At 42.2% G+C, this 15,556-nt stretch overlaps 1 protein-coding gene across 2 annotated transcripts in view; it reads left to right on the top strand.

The window, feature by feature from the left end:
* The first annotated feature begins 8,653 nt into the window (after positions 1-8,653).
* ODAD2 (outer dynein arm docking complex subunit 2) overlaps positions 8,654-15,556 on the top strand; it is a 181,727-nt gene continuing 174,824 nt past the window's right edge. For both annotated transcript variants that reach the window (XM_055334519.1, XM_055334518.1), the window contains exons 1-2: positions 8,654-8,877; positions 15,295-15,452. In XM_055334519.1, the coding sequence (XP_055190494.1) occupies positions 8,654-8,877; positions 15,295-15,452 (382 nt within the window). The remainder of the gene's footprint in view (positions 8,878-15,294; positions 15,453-15,556) is intronic.

Here is a 15,556-nt window from a genome sequence, read left to right on the forward strand (position 1 = left end):
ATACATTCAGAAGTCCTTGTTCCTAGAGTGGAAGTGTTCCAACAAGGGACCTTAAACTTTAACTTTTGGGGGCACCTGGGTGGCTCAGTCAGTTAAGGTCCTAACTCTTCACTTCGGCTCAGCTCATGATCTTAGGGGTCATGGGATCGAGCCCCATGTCGGGCTCCATGCTCACTGGGGAGTATGCTTGAGATTCTCTCTTTCTACCCACCCCCCAGCTCATGCTCTCTCTCTCTCTAAAATAAATAAATACATTTTAAACTTTAACTTTTGGTAACTTTGTGACTTTGGGCTCTCCTGCTCTCTCTTTGTGCAAGTGAGCCCGAAGTCACATATTTCTCTGTGCAAAAGAGAAATTGATTGTGATCATGAGGAAGGGGTAGAGTTGTGGGGCAAGGGAAGAATGTGTCTGGAACTTGAGTGGTCCACCTGTGGACTGCTTAGTACTTCCTTGTCTAGTTTTGATGATAAAGGCACAAATAAAATAGCTATCACATGACAAGGACTGATGCCAATGGTTCAGATCCCTCAGCAGAGAGGGCCAGGGATCACCCCACCAGCCATCTAGACCAGCCACTGAAGGATGAGGGGAGTTTGGAATAGGCAGAGGGGAAGGGAGATGATGAGTATCAGTTGTGACCATAAAACCACCTGCACAGCCAGGGGCTGTGGTTTTATCTCCTATCTTTCTCTTGTTAAGTTTCCCTAGGAAAAGAAGCCCACCAGAATCCTGGAGAAGCTGCTCCCAGATGTACTGCATGATGCTAGTGAAATCTCACCCATGCAAGGGGTGGACTGTAGTGGCCGCTGTGGACTGTCCAGACCACCATTCCCATCCCACTCCTCCAAGACTGAAGAATGCTTGTCCTCACCTGCTGGGGAGTGTTTGTAGCAGATAGCTCTCAACTTAAGGGCTGAAAGCCATGCCCTCCTCCTGGGGACAGCCTGTATCCAGTGACTGGCCGTAATGATGAGCTGATGTAGTAATACAGAGGTCCAGCCCCCTAGTCTCTCTATATAAGAACTCTGCAGGGCCACCCCAGCTCCAGAGCTGTCCGCTGCAATTCTGCGATTCAGCTGGCCTTGTCCAATCCCATTGCCTTCATTTCCCTGTGGATATTCCTCAATGAATTGCTCACATGCATTTCTCCATCTTGGAGTCTGTTTCCTGGGGAACTTGAGCCAACGTGGCTTAATAATAGTCTCCTAGCTTCAACTCTTGTACTTCAATAGCCTACTTCCACAACATACCAGAATGGCTAACAACACAAATCTGGCCATATCACACCTTGCTTAAAATCCTTCAATAACTTTCATTTACTCCTGGACTAAAATCTGATTCTTGATCATGGCTTAAATTCCTACTTTATGTAACCCTGCCCCCCTATTCATCCTATTCTCCCTCCAACTCTACTTCTTTGCTTACTGTGCTCTAGTGGCCTTCCTTTTAGTCCAGAGATTTGGAATATACTTTAATGGGGTCCTTTTTTTCCCCAGCACCCAAACTTAGATCACCTAGTTCTACTAACAGAGTGCCTGGCATGTGTTGGTAGCCAAAAGAATGCATTAGTGGAATAAATGAAGGTCTAGGTTAGAATCTAAGGAGAAGGAGCCATTTCATTTACAGAACATGGGCCTTGCTCAGAAATGTACCACTGAGAGATATCTTTGCACACAGGAAGGCAAGTAGAGCTTTTTGATTACTAGTCTTTATCTATAATAGAAGGTAGGAGCTGGCAAACTTGGTCCTTAGAACTTCCTCATACTTCACACAATTTTCTATCATCAGAATTTCTGTTGAAATCTCCTGAAACATTCCATTGAGAGGCAATCTTTCCCCTTAATGAGACTTAATCTTATCACAGTACAATCTAAGAGACTGCACTTTACTACAAGCCTCATGAAGTTGCATCCGTCTGGTCCTTTCCTGGCTGAGGTATCGGACATTCAAACAGAACTTGCCTATCACCTTCTCATGGTTATAGCCTATGAATGCTTCTCTTGGCGGTTTCATGCCAGTTGACTCTGCTCTAACACAAGAGAATGGGTCCCTGAGACCTGCAGACTTTTTTGTTTACATAATATTATGTGTCGAATTGTGTCCTCCCTAAAATTCATAGGTTCAAGTCCCAGTATCTCCTTATGGAAGGCAGGCTCTTTACAGAGTTCATTAAATTACAGTGAGTTAATTAGAGTGGAGCCTAACCCAACATGGCTGGTATCCTTAGAAAAAAATAAAATTTGCACAGAGACAGGTATACAGGGAGATGTCATGTGGACATGAAGATGGCCATCTACAAGCCAAGGAGAGAAGCCACGTAGTGTGTGGTATCTCGTTATGACAGCCCTAGCGGACTACACACAGAATCTATGCCTCTACAGAGAAGCTGAGTTGGTCTGAGCCAGGGGCTTGGTTTCACAGAAGCATATTTAGCTGACATAAAGTTGTCAGAAAGGGCCAAAAAACTCTCAAATCTTTTCCAGAAGTCCTTTGGCAGACTTTCTGTGAAGCTCCATTGGACAGAACTGGGTCACATGTGCATACTTTATGAAGACAGCGCTGGGAAGGCCCTCTGCTACAGCAAACTCCTGCGTGTGCTCTCACTGTTGAAGGTTCTTTTCCCAAACACAGCCGCTTAGAATCATACATCTGGTTCCATCAACTACATTCGAGGAAACACAAGCTTCACGCTTCTGGTGCCTGGCTCAAAAAGATTTTGTCAGGTAGAAAGGCATCTTTGATTAGGTGATTCACCAATTTCACTTTCTATGTGTCACTCTTCTAGATCTTAGGGATACAGACTTGAAGGTCTCTATTTCATGGAGTTTACTGTGGAGGTAGCAGTTAATGTCAGCTGGTTCAAGACAAATCCTGGGAGGCTTCTTTAGTTTGGGTGGTCAGCACTCTCTGAGAAGTACTCATTTAAACTGAGAGTTGGAAGGTCAGCCAAGTTAGTACCAATATGGCAAGGAAGAATTAGAAGAAGCCAGCTGAGAATTCTACAAATTTACATATCATTACATGCATTTTTTTTTCTTGGACAATCTCGAGGCTAATAAATCCAAATTTTGCCATCAGATTAAGCAATGGTAGATTGTGACATTTGGCATGAATTTGGCAAATGAGAACACAGCTACTTAGATCCTGGAGGCACTGGCTTTTGCAAAACCTCCTGAATTTGTAGATCTCTGGCCAGTTTCTATTCTGGGCTCAGTAATGCTCTCTTACATTATACAGCTGATGAAAATGTGCAAGTGGCATAAAGCACCCAAAGAAATTTTCCTGCTCCATGAGTATTCCAGCACCCCTCTCTGAAGGGTGGATTCTGATCCTCACCAATGTGTGACCTGCATCACTCTAGAGGTATGATGCTGTGGTTGTCTTCCAAGAGCAATCTGTTCATTTTGGGAAAGGGCTCCCTTCAGATGAGATGAGATGATATATGCTAATATCTATTAGCATATAATAATCCCTTCTGATTCACTGCAAGTCTAGGCTTCTCTGGAGGCAGAGGCTACTTTAGGCAAAATGATTCCATTTCCAACAACTTTTATGCTCTTAAAAAAAAAAAAAGGAAAGGAAAAGAAAGAAAGAATCCCCAGAAAGGTCTAATCTATTTCATTTCTCTCTGCATCTGAAGAAGAAAAAGAAGAAAGGCTCCACTTTTAAACTGGGACAATATAATATCCTGACATCTAATACCCTAACATCATCCATATCTGAGTCTTTGACTTTAGGGAAAGGATCCAGTTCTAGTTCCTAAACACTCCACCACCCTAAATTATCTGGTACACGGCCCTAAACACTCTACCCACAAAGACAGTATGCTGTTCTTGCTCTCTTTTATTATTTTTTCCCCAAATATTTTCTTTCCAGCCCCTGCTGGTTTCTCACTGCTGGGACTCTTGTTGATAGAAGTATCTACTGGTGTGGTTAAGGCCACGTTGGTAAAAAGTAAAAAGGCCTTTAAAAACATGAGGAAGTGAAATTCTCATTTCATTCCAATTCTCTGAATTAGACTAATAAAGAGCAGTTTCTGCTTTTCCAGTGAGTACTGATGTATCCCACCAAACCTGCTTTTTGGACAAGCACACTTAGGCCTCAACTACCCGGTGGGAGGCCCTGTGCAATTCTGAGAACTCCGTGAAGACTGAAGGCACAAGGAACAGCGCAGGGCACACGGCGGAACAGCTGCCCAGGAACCTACGGAGACACAGAAAACGGTGTTCCCCGAACCTTTTCTGTTCGCTGTCCTGTTACATTGCTACCCCAACCCCCCACCGCGGGTGGCCTTATTTAAGGTCAACGTTTCCCACCTGGTGGAGAGAGGCAGGACGCGTCCTCGCGGAAGGAGCCGGAATGGCAGTGTTTCCACGGAGGGGACGCGCGGGGAGCAGCGGTGGCCGGCGTCAGTGGGGGGGGGGGGGCGGGCGCGCAGGTCTGGGCGGGCCCTGGGCGCGCTCGCACCGCGGCCGCGGGGCGGGGGGCGGGCTCGGGCCTCTCCTCCGCGGGGCGGCGACGCTCCGCGCGGCGGGGCGCTGGGTGTTTACCGGGCGCCCTAGCAACCGGCGGGCGCAGGGCGCGGGGCGCGGGCGCGGGGCGCGGTGCGGGCGCGGAGCTGGGCGCTGCAGGTGAGTGCGGCCGGTGGGCGCAGGGCGGCCGCCGGGGACTCGCCGCCGCCCCTCCGCCCCGGGCCCCGCCGCTCCCGCTCGCCCCGCGTGGGGTCCTTGCAGCCTAACGCGGCGGGGTTCGAGGGATGGGGGCCTCTCTCGCCGGTTCCCCTTCTCTCCTCGGGCCGCGGCGCGCCCCCCTCACGGCCCTCCCCCCCCTCTCCCCGCCGACCCCCTGCCCGGGCGCCTCCTGCTCCTCGGCTCCCGGGCCCCCTCTCCGCGGCTCAGGCGACTCCCGGCCCCTTCCCGTCCTCGCCTCCCCCCGCCCCTGCAGCTCGCCCTCCCTCCACCTACGTCCTCGCTCCCTGCCCCTTCCTGCCGGTCCCCCTGCCCCCTGGTCCCTGCAGACAGCTCCAGCTCCAACTGACGCCCGTCGCCGGTCTGCTCGGTGCCACCATCGCGTGTTCTCACGCAGGCTCTACGTGTACGTGGATTCAGGGCCCTGCAGTTCTGAAATTTTGTGCCAGTTCTGAAATTTTGCTTTTTCTGTAGCTTCGTCACGCTCAGAAGGGCAAGTGTATGCGCTGACTCGCAATCCGCGTTACCAGCCACACTGCTGGATCTCAGCGTGGATGCTTCCCTTCCCTTCGCTTTGTTTCTGCTCAAGGGTCACAGAAATTATTCACGGCGGGTTTCATGGTTTTCATGCTGCGGGAAGCTTGCAGCCAATCCTTACAAGAGAAAAACAAGCCGTGTTACAGTGATTTGATTCGAACAGAAAATGAGTAGGATGGTAGCCAAAATGAATATGAATGATTTTCCGTTTATGAGAACACGTGCACAGAAACTTTTCTCCATTTAATCATTAGACTTTTTAACAATCGCACCTTAATTCAAAGATACTTACTACATATTCATATGTATTCGTTGTGACTGTGGTTCTTAGGCCAAAAGGACTCCTGGATTGGCAGTGGGTAGAAACTGGGGAACAGCCTGTTTTGATTAAAAAAAATTTTTTTTTTTTTTTTTAGTTTTGTATTTTTACCTGAGTTACACTGACCTTTTTTTTTTTTTTTTAACACCTCTGGGACTAGTGGAATAAATACGGTTCTCCTGCTAAATGAGGCTATTAGAAATGTCCTAGACTTAACATGAAAAGCTTTAGATTACACTGTTTTATTTTTGTAATTTATTCACTTAAGCCTACAAAGTACTTCTTTCTCTTTCTCTGTCCATCTGTCTCTCTTTTTTTTAAAAAAGATGTTATTCATGAGAGATACAGAGAGAGGCAGGCTCCTCACAGGGAGCTGGATGCAGGATTCGATTCCAGACCCAGGATCATGCCCTGAGCCAAAGGCAGACACGCTCAACAGCTGAGCCACCCAGGCTGTCCCTCTTTCTTTCTCTCTCTGCTCTCACTCTCATTTTCAAAGGCTTTTTCTACCTATCTTGTTCAAGATTTTGATCCACTTTTCCCCCCTAATAATATTTTTTTTGCTTTCTGGGTTGTTCCAGACCCTCCTGAAATTTTCTTAGACCTTCTCAAATCAAGCCTGTTCATTGTTGCAGCTCCTGCCTTTCCAGATTTAGAGAAACAATTTGAAGAGATACAAACGTGTTATTTTTTGTATAAAAATTTATCATGATGAAGACCTTTTTGCATTTCTTAGCTCTTTTTAAAGTGTCTTTCAGGAAGTTGCTGTATGGGGTGTTGACTGCTGCTACAGTCTTACATAATCTATGTATGTCCACATTTTCCTTTTAAAAAGTACAAGAAGGAAATGATACACACGTTGTAGTTTTATAAGACCACTGAAACAAGTCGTATGCTTAAGATTAAAAATAAATTGTGCACATAAGACTTTCTATATGTGATAAAGCTGTTTGCACTTATTCTTACTTGCACTTATCTCTTATTAAAAATGCCAAAATACATTCAATACTGGCAAACTCAACAGTGTTACTGATGTAAGCATCAGTACAGGCTTACATGTTTGGAATCAAGCAATAGAAACAAACCACTAGAATACTAAAATAAATGCACACAAAAAAATCTGTACCCTAATTGTATATATTTTATAATTGTATATATTTGTATATATAAGTATATACACAGATATAAAAATATATGTACCTATTTATGTACGCAGATATCAGCCATTCTCAGCCCTGAGAACTATCATTTTTTATAACAAATATTTTGTAATGCCTTCTTTGCTACTCCAAAATCAAAATCCTAGATAGTAATTCTACATGTGTGCATAGTTTAAATGTAGGATAGGATATCTAGATCAGTGGCTCTCAATGAGGCAGTACTCATAACTCAGAAGTATTATTAACCATATTTCATTATCAAAATGATATTGGCTACTTCCTGGGACCCCAGGATCATACCCTGAGCCCAAAGGCAGACACTCAACCACTGAGCCACCCAGGTGCCCTGATGTCTGGCATTCTTGGTTCTCATCACTAAATCCCAATGATGTCCCCTAACTGTAAAATAAAGGAAAATTAAAAGGTAAATAATTGCAATACAATAACAGTATGTAAATGCTCAGGTACCACTACACTGGAATATGTAGTGAAGTAGTCAGGTGCTCCAGCCTTACATAGAATTGTATGCTGTGAATGCAGTAGCTCCAAATGCAGGCTGATTTAAACACATCATTGAACTTAAATTGTGTGACCAGCATGGCCATCAATGGTGTGATTTTCCAAAATACTGAGCTCTTGGTAGACTTCCATATAAGACAGAATATATACAACCTTCCTTTGACTTACATAATAGTTGCAATCCTGGAAAATTCAGTGTATGTCAAAACTGTGGAAAAATTACTTTGTGATTATAAAGTGGAGTTAGTTTCTTAGCGCAGGTATTACTTACCTGAAGTTTTTCGCCCACCAGATGCCTAAAGAGTGTAGTATAATTCTTCCGTCTGGGGACTGTTGTGCACATTGCAGGACGTCAGACATTATTTTTTAAGAGTTTATTTATTTATTCATGAGAGACAGAGAGAGGCAGAGACATAGGCAGAGAGAGAAGCAGGCTCCCTGTGGGACCCACTCCTGGGACCCCAGGATCACACCCTGAGCCAAAGGCAGACTCAACCACTGAGCCACCCGGGTGCCCTGATGTCTGACATTCTTGGTCCTCATCACTAAATCCCAATGATGTCCCCTTCCTATCATTTTGATAATGAAATATCCTTAATAATACTTCTGAGTTATGAGTATTGCCTCATTGAGAGCCACTGATCTAGATATCCTATTACTAGATTTAGTGCAGTACAAAACCCAAAATCCCCAAGTCATTTCCGTAGGGTCCTGGTACTTCGGAGCTTTAGTAATAATGGGGGAAAGCTAATTCTATTCTATATTTAACTTTATCACCATTCTAATATTCTGGAAGGAAGCCTTTCATGATCCTATTAGTGAAAAATCAAACAAGTATAGACTATCAGGGAAAAAAAAGCCTTGAATGTTCACAGTGAGAACTTGCTTGCTAACTCGGCTTTTACTCAATGTTGCAGATAATGTTCTCTTTTTAAAGAAAGTCAGAATAACAGAGTTCAGTTTGACAGCATGGTTCTAAATTATGCACTGCCCAGCCCAGAAGAGCCTTTGGCTCCAGCAAACCTGTTGGACCAAAGGCCTTGATGCCATCTTCCCCCAGCTCTTCCTTCCACTGTTGGGAGTTTTCTGTTTCTGTTTTCTGCCCAGTTATTTGAGCTTTTCTTTCTGAGACCCAGGGAAATGAGAAAGCTATTTGCTTAGGGCAAATAGATACTAGAAAATCCAAGTGCCTGTCAGTTTTACTTAGAGCTGGCCCAGTAAAAATGAATACTTCTGTTGCATTAAGGAGCAATTTGATGATTAAAAAAAATTGACCACTAAGATTAAGAAGCAGAATATGTGTTGGATGGCTTAAAGGCTTGAAAGTGAGAACGGTTCCAGGAAAAAGGTGATTGCCATCCTGTGTTTCTAACTCTTTCCGCTCCGATGCAGGGTGTGTGGTGAGCTCAGATCTGAGCATTGACTGAGCATGGGGGTGGCTCTGACAAGGTCTGCGCAGTGGACTGCTGCTGGATATGGGACCAGAACCCTGGAAATTACTCCGCTGAATGAAGTGATATTGAAAGAAATTATGATGTTTGTGGAGAGTTTTATCTACAAACATCCTCAAGAGGCAAAATATGTTTTTGTAGAACCACTTGAATGGAAAACAAACTTGGACCCCTCAGCATTTGAATCAGGATATATCGTCAGGTAAGCTGCTAAAGAGCTTCTAGAGTTTAATGTCTTTATTGTACATATTTTGATAAATGAGTTGTAGGTTTTGGGCAAATAATTTAACATCTGTGAATCTCAGAAATATTCTGACCCAGGAATTGCAATCAGGAGGCACTCTGCTGAAATCTGGGAACATTCTGTTTAGTACAACAAAATTATGTATGTATGTATGTATGTATGTATGTATGTATGTATTTATGAGAGAGAGAGAGAGATGAGCAGGGCCAGGGGCAGGGGCAGAGGGAGAAGCAGACTCCTGGCTGGGTAGGGAGCCAGCCAGACACTGAGCTCCATCCCAGGACCCTGAGATCATGACTTGAGCCAAAGGCAGACCCTTAACCGACTGAGCCACCCAGGCGCCCCTAATTCTTTCTTCTTTCTTTCTTTCTTCTTCTTTCTTTCTATCTATCTATCTATCTATCTATCTAGATTTTATTTATTCATGAGAGACACAGAGAGAGGCAGAGATATAGGCAGAGGGAGACGCAGGCTCCCTACAGAGAGCCTGTTGTGCGACTCAATCCCAGGACCCTGGGATCATGACCTGAGCTGAAGGCAGATGCTCAACCACTGAGCCACCCAGGTGCCCTGGCACTCCTAATTTTTAAATTTTGATTTGAATTTCTTTTGATAGGGGATGCATTCTCGAGTTCACCACACTCCAACAATTGTTGTTGCTTTATGTTTGGGCTTTCCACTCATCCATACAACCCTACAGGTGTCAGTAGGCATTGGTTTTGTGACCTCTGCTATAGGCAAAATCCCTTCTGGTATTAAAATCTATTAATTCCTGGGGAGTGGTAAATTTTCCTCAATATATGGGAGAGGCTAATTAACAATTAGCATTGTCCTCAAATGAGAACCTTCCAAATCTGAGATTTAAGAAAAACCTACCTCTACCTCAAGCAGGGAGCTGTCAACTTAGCTCTAGAGAGCTTAGGTAAAAAATATATATGTATTTATATAAATGTAATCATAATTATATAGGAGTAATTTACATTTGCATATGTAAATCTTTTTTGTTGTTTTGGTCAGCTTCAGTTTATTTTCCACTTTCAGGCATCGGGATCCTCTTTTCTGCCACTGTGTTCCTCCTTAATTTTGCATATGAACTTTTAAAGTCTGATATTATCAAAGACAGGTCACTAACCAGTCAAATCTTCTTATTTGACTTTTCCACTTTTTCCCCTTGGGATTATTTGTGAGAAGAAACTCTGAATTTCATTTTTAGTACTGAAAAACCTTTTTTGAACTGTTATTTCAGGAGTGTTTGGTTCTGTTGTCATGCTCTACCTTCTCTCTGAATTTCCTGAAGCCCTTTTCTAAAATTGTATTTTATTTCTAACTCTGCCTATGGTGACTTCCTCCCAAAGTGCTTGTCATTATTCATTGCTCCCACTTAAGTTCAGTGTAGTGTCACATGTTGTTTTTCCTAACCTTTGAAAGATGAACTTATCTGCAAAACCATATAGTTCAAAAACATATGAACTACTTAGTACAGAGATGGATTTAAAGCAGATGTCATAAGAGTATCAAGAGCGTCATTGTATCTTACCTCTATTTATTTTGTGTTCCAAGGACAAACATGACCATATCTGCAACCTACTTAGGTGGGCTGTTACACATACCTCAATTATATCACTGTTTCTCTTTCTTTATCCTTATCCAATTGCTTTTTGCGCTATTTCCATTCTTATATCTCTGCATACAGTTTTTTTTTTTTTTGCATACAGTCTTTATGCATAGAGGTCCGTCCCTCTTAAGCAGGAAGTCTCAACATTTTGGCACCATATATGTTTTGAACCAACTACCCCTTGATTGTCTTCCTTCTGTCAAATTTACTGGACACCTTTTCCTTGGACCAGTTTTTCTATCCATTATTCTTATTTCTGACTTTTATTGGTGATATCTTTGATGTCGGAAGGGAAAAGAGGGTCTGAAAGTAGCATTTGTTGTAGGTGAAGGAAACCATGCCATTGTGGCTGGATGAAAACCAGGTAGGGCTGAGTGAAGTAAGTCAATCGGAGAAGGACGAACAGTGTATGTTCTCATTCATTTGGGGAATATAAATAATAGTGAAAGGAAATATAAGGGAAGGGAGAATAAATGTGTGGGAAATATCAGAAAGGGAGACAGAACATAAAGACTCCTAACTCTGGGAAACGAACTAGGGGTGGTGGAAGGGGAGGAGGGCGGGGGTGGGGGTGAATGGGTGACGGGCACTGAAGGGGGCACTTGACGGGATGAGCACTGGGTGTTATTCTGTATGTTGGTAAATTGAACACCAATAAAAAAATTAATTTATTAAAAAAAAAACAGGTAGGTACTGATAGTCCTGAAGAAGGCAAAGGATACAGCTGAGATTTTGGTAGTAATGGAAAATTCTAAATGTTTACACATCCAAGTCTTGACCACTCCCCTTGCTCTGCCCCCACCCCCCCCAAACCAAAGAACTGTCAGCAACCCATAACCACTTGGTATGCTGTGTCCACCAACATAACAAAAATGATATAGACCAGAGATGCCCTCAATGGCTGGAAGAACGTACCATTAAAAGAGTCCCGGCTACCTCATTCTTTGCCCTTTTGTTCACATGCACTGTTCTTGCTTAGGCTGCTGGCCCTTAGGACACCTTTTATTCATTTATTTAAAGGGTGGAGGGTACTGCTGTCCTTTCAGATAGGATTCAGCTCTGTAAGTCCACATAAATATGGATACCTAAGTCATCATAAAGGCTTTGAGTTTGGAGCCTCTGGATGCCTTTCTACCAAACCACAATATTCTTGGATGTTTTAGGATATTTCTTCTTCCTCTTGGGACTATATGTTCTCTCAGCCTTTTGTTCCAAAACAAGTCAGTTTTATTTACATGGAAAGTCTGTTGAAGTAAGTAAGCTCCCCTCTTTTGTTGATCTCTTTTATATTCGCACTTGAGGCCTCATTTCTTATTTGATGTTGCACATCTCCAAATGTACTCTTTGCGGCAGTCCTTAAAAAATTGATCAGCCTTCTTCTGAATTAGGCTAACAGACATCTGACATTGAAACTGATCTGCTCATCATGCACTGAAAAAAGGTTTTACATGTCGTCACCCATCTTCTTTTGTGCAGATCATTGTTGAGTAGACAGGCATGGCACTGTCCACATGTTAGATGACTTACTCTTTTCTTTTAGAATCATTTCCAATGTACAACCCTTCATTCTATAATAACACTGGTCATCGTCTTTCCGTGTTCATTGTTTTGGGGAAAATAACTCCACTTTCATTCTAATGTAAATCATAGGTCTCCTTGTATTACCATTTTCAATTGCTTTTGTTCTTATCAGACAGAATGAGATAACTAATCTTTCTAAAACACTCCAGAATGAAACCTGAGTCTACTGTAAGCTAAGGACAAATGACACCCTTCAATGATTAACACCATATGGTGGTGGTATACAGAGCTCAGTTGCTTTGACTCATTAGAATGTAGCTCAGGAAATATAGAGACTGGATAAGTGTTCAGAATCACTTAGTGACAATGTTATTATCAGTTCTTTTCTTTTTTGGTAAAATTATGATTTTGACTCATGTCAGCTTTAATACTGTGATATTTTAGCTTCTAATGTCTCTCTGCTGTCTCAATGATATGTCTGAGTTGGGACAAAATTCTCTCCTGGTAGGAGTGCTGTGTAGATGAGAAGTTGAGCCCCGAGCAGTGACCCTCTTCCCCCTGTCCTGCCCACCGCCCTCACAATTCATACCTTTCTGATTCCTAGTTTTCTTTTTTCTTTTGTAAATCTCTACAGGCATCTTTTTTATTGTTGACTTCCCAATACTCCTTGGTAATGGGCATTGTTTGATCCTTTTACCTTTTTGTTCTAGTTCTCTTATCAATGTCATGAAGGATCAGTTACATGATCTCTGATCTTAAAATTGTATTGTTTTATGAGATGATAATTATTATGTTTTGGTAAAACTTCTTTTCTAAAAGATTTTATTTATTTGAGAGAGAGAGCGAGCAAGCAGATGGGGGGGGGAACAAAGGGAGAGGGACAAGCAGACGCCTCACTGACTGTGGAGCTCAACCAGGGCTTGATCTCATGACCCTGAGATCACGACCTGATCAGAAACCAAGAGTCAGACACTTATCCAACAGAGCCACATGGGTGCCCCATATTTTGGTGAAATGTCCAAGTTATGCTATTAAAATCGATGGCCATAACGTTTGTTACTTGAGCTCTTTGTTTTTTGTTCCTGAGAATTACTTACTAGTTTTGTGACTGTAGCTTTATATCTCTTGTTACTTTTTAGGCTCATTTATTGAGTAATTACTATGTTCTGGACACTAAACTAGACACTGGGGATGAAATAAATGTGACATTTTCCTGCTCTCTCACCTTATAGCATAAAGCTATAGTATTTTCAGCTGCCTTCCACAATTACAGTTTGAAAGTCTTTTGATCAGGTCAGTGGATTTCATTTGCAGCACATTTATCTTGACCTCACAAGACGGGCATAGTATTTTTTCTTTCCAAAATCTCTTTCTTTCAGTATTAGAAACTGCAAACCCCGAAACAAACCTGCTCTTCCACATCCTCCCTGGAGCTGGCATTTAGTTCCTACTGCTTTGCTGAGTTACAGGCTTCAACTGGTGGGAGCAATGAAATATGTGTCCTGTGCCCTTGACTTCTCCCATATCTTACCAGGAGTTTCACCTTCTCAAGTTCAGTGGCTTGATATTCTTGGCATTCAGTCGGCTTATAACTTAGTCTTGTCATCATCCACTTAGCACATGTGACCAGCCCGGCACAGACCTTTAAGAAATCTCAAACCTGAAGACATTATTCCAAAAGCTTTATTTTAGAGAAAACACACATTTTGTATACAACACACATCACTGGTCAGCCTAGAAATCTTCTATTCATTTATTCTTCTTCTATTTATTGAGTACCTTCTGTGTACAATTACTATGTAAGTTACTTACTATGTGAGTTATTATGAAAGTCACTGCTGGAAGAACAGTGGGAAAGCCTGGTAAAAGTCCCTGTGTTAGCCTCCTATTGCTGCTGTAACAAATTTTCACATACTTAGTGACTTAAAATAATACAGATTTAATTTCTTAGGGTTCTGGAGGTGAAAAGACTAAAATAAGTGTGTAGGGTTAAAATCAAGGCATTGGCAGGGCTGTGTTCCTTCTGGGGGCTGAAGGAAGATCCATTCTTGTCTTCTCCAGTTTCTGGAGGCCACCTACATTCCGTAGCTTCTGGCTCTGTGTTACTCTGAACCTGTTTCCATGTCACGTTGGCTTTTCTGACTTGATCCTCCTGCACATTTCAGAATAGTCTTCCCATCTCAAGATCCTTAACTTAATCCACCTTCATGGTCTCTCTTGCCATGTAAGATAAGGCATTTGTGGGCCTCGGGTGTTAGGATGTGGACATCCGTGGCAAGCCACTAGTCTGCCTCCATGATCTCTATCTTCTTCCTTTTCTAGTGAAATCGTGCTGGTAGTACATCTGAGTCTGAGTCTGTCAGGTTTACTTTTTCTGATGAACTGGCAATACACATCTGTTTATCTGCCTTACAATTTAAAATATGTTAGATCAGGTCTTAAGAGGAGAGCAGTTTTTCCAGGGATATCCATATCTAATAAAAACCTAGGTAGCTTACTTAATGTTGTAAGTGGTAGAAATCTATAGAAATATCACTGCCGTAAAAACATCTTAATATTTCTTAAATGCTGACCTAAAAAAATAATTAAAATGGTCAGAAAGACAAATCTAGGAGACCCAGAAATTTCTGATCAGGAAAAGTCCATTTAGAAAAACTGCTTATTATCCTAAAGTAAACCAAATTAGGGGGTTTGGAATGGGAAAACAATCCACAGAGGGAACCTAGTTTGTCTCTCTCTCTTTCTCTTTTTTATAGCTTTTTGTTCATAAACACAGAGTAGCCAAGAAGATTTCTAACCACTAATTACTGTGGTGTAAACTTTATAAATAAAATAACTTTAGAAATCCCCAAAACATGAATGGTCCTGTAGAACCAGTGATTTTTTTAAAGTTGTCCAACACATTGTTAGAGAAACAAAACCAAAAACTGTGATTGAGTTCATGTAAGTATTCAAGACATGGCTTAAAATGTTCTTCCTGGATATATCATGTTGCTAACTATGGTTGCTAATGAGCCTGGGAACTTAGGGATCTGAGTGTGGACAAATGAGGAAAAGACATGAGCTTTTAACAAGAAGTACTTATATTTTGTGTTTTATAATGAGCCAGAGGGATGATTTGTCAAAATGTCTTACGTTTAACTTCACTAGCATCCAGGTAACCTTAAGCTTTTATTTATTTATTTATTTATTTATTTATTTATTTATTTATTTATTTATTTATTTATTTTATTTCCTAGTGAAACAACAGTCAAGTCAGAAGAAGTTGATAAAGATGGGCAGCCTTTGCTGTTTCTCTCTGTGCCACACATTAAGATCAGGAGCTTGGGGCAGCTGTCACGTTTGCTGCTTATTGCCAAAGACAGAAAGCTGAAGGAAGCACAGGCTTGTATCGAAGGTGATATTTATGCTCCAGTCTATGACTTGAACTTTTAGAAACATAATCATGGGGGAGGGGGAGTTCCAGTCTCTTGAAAAAAGTTCTGTGACCTAAAAGGCAAA

This window comes from Nyctereutes procyonoides, unplaced genomic scaffold (genome assembly GCF_905146905.1).
Source record: "Nyctereutes procyonoides isolate TBG_1078 unplaced genomic scaffold, NYPRO_anot_genome, whole genome shotgun sequence".
Lineage (NCBI taxonomy): Eukaryota > Metazoa > Chordata > Mammalia > Carnivora > Canidae > Nyctereutes > Nyctereutes procyonoides.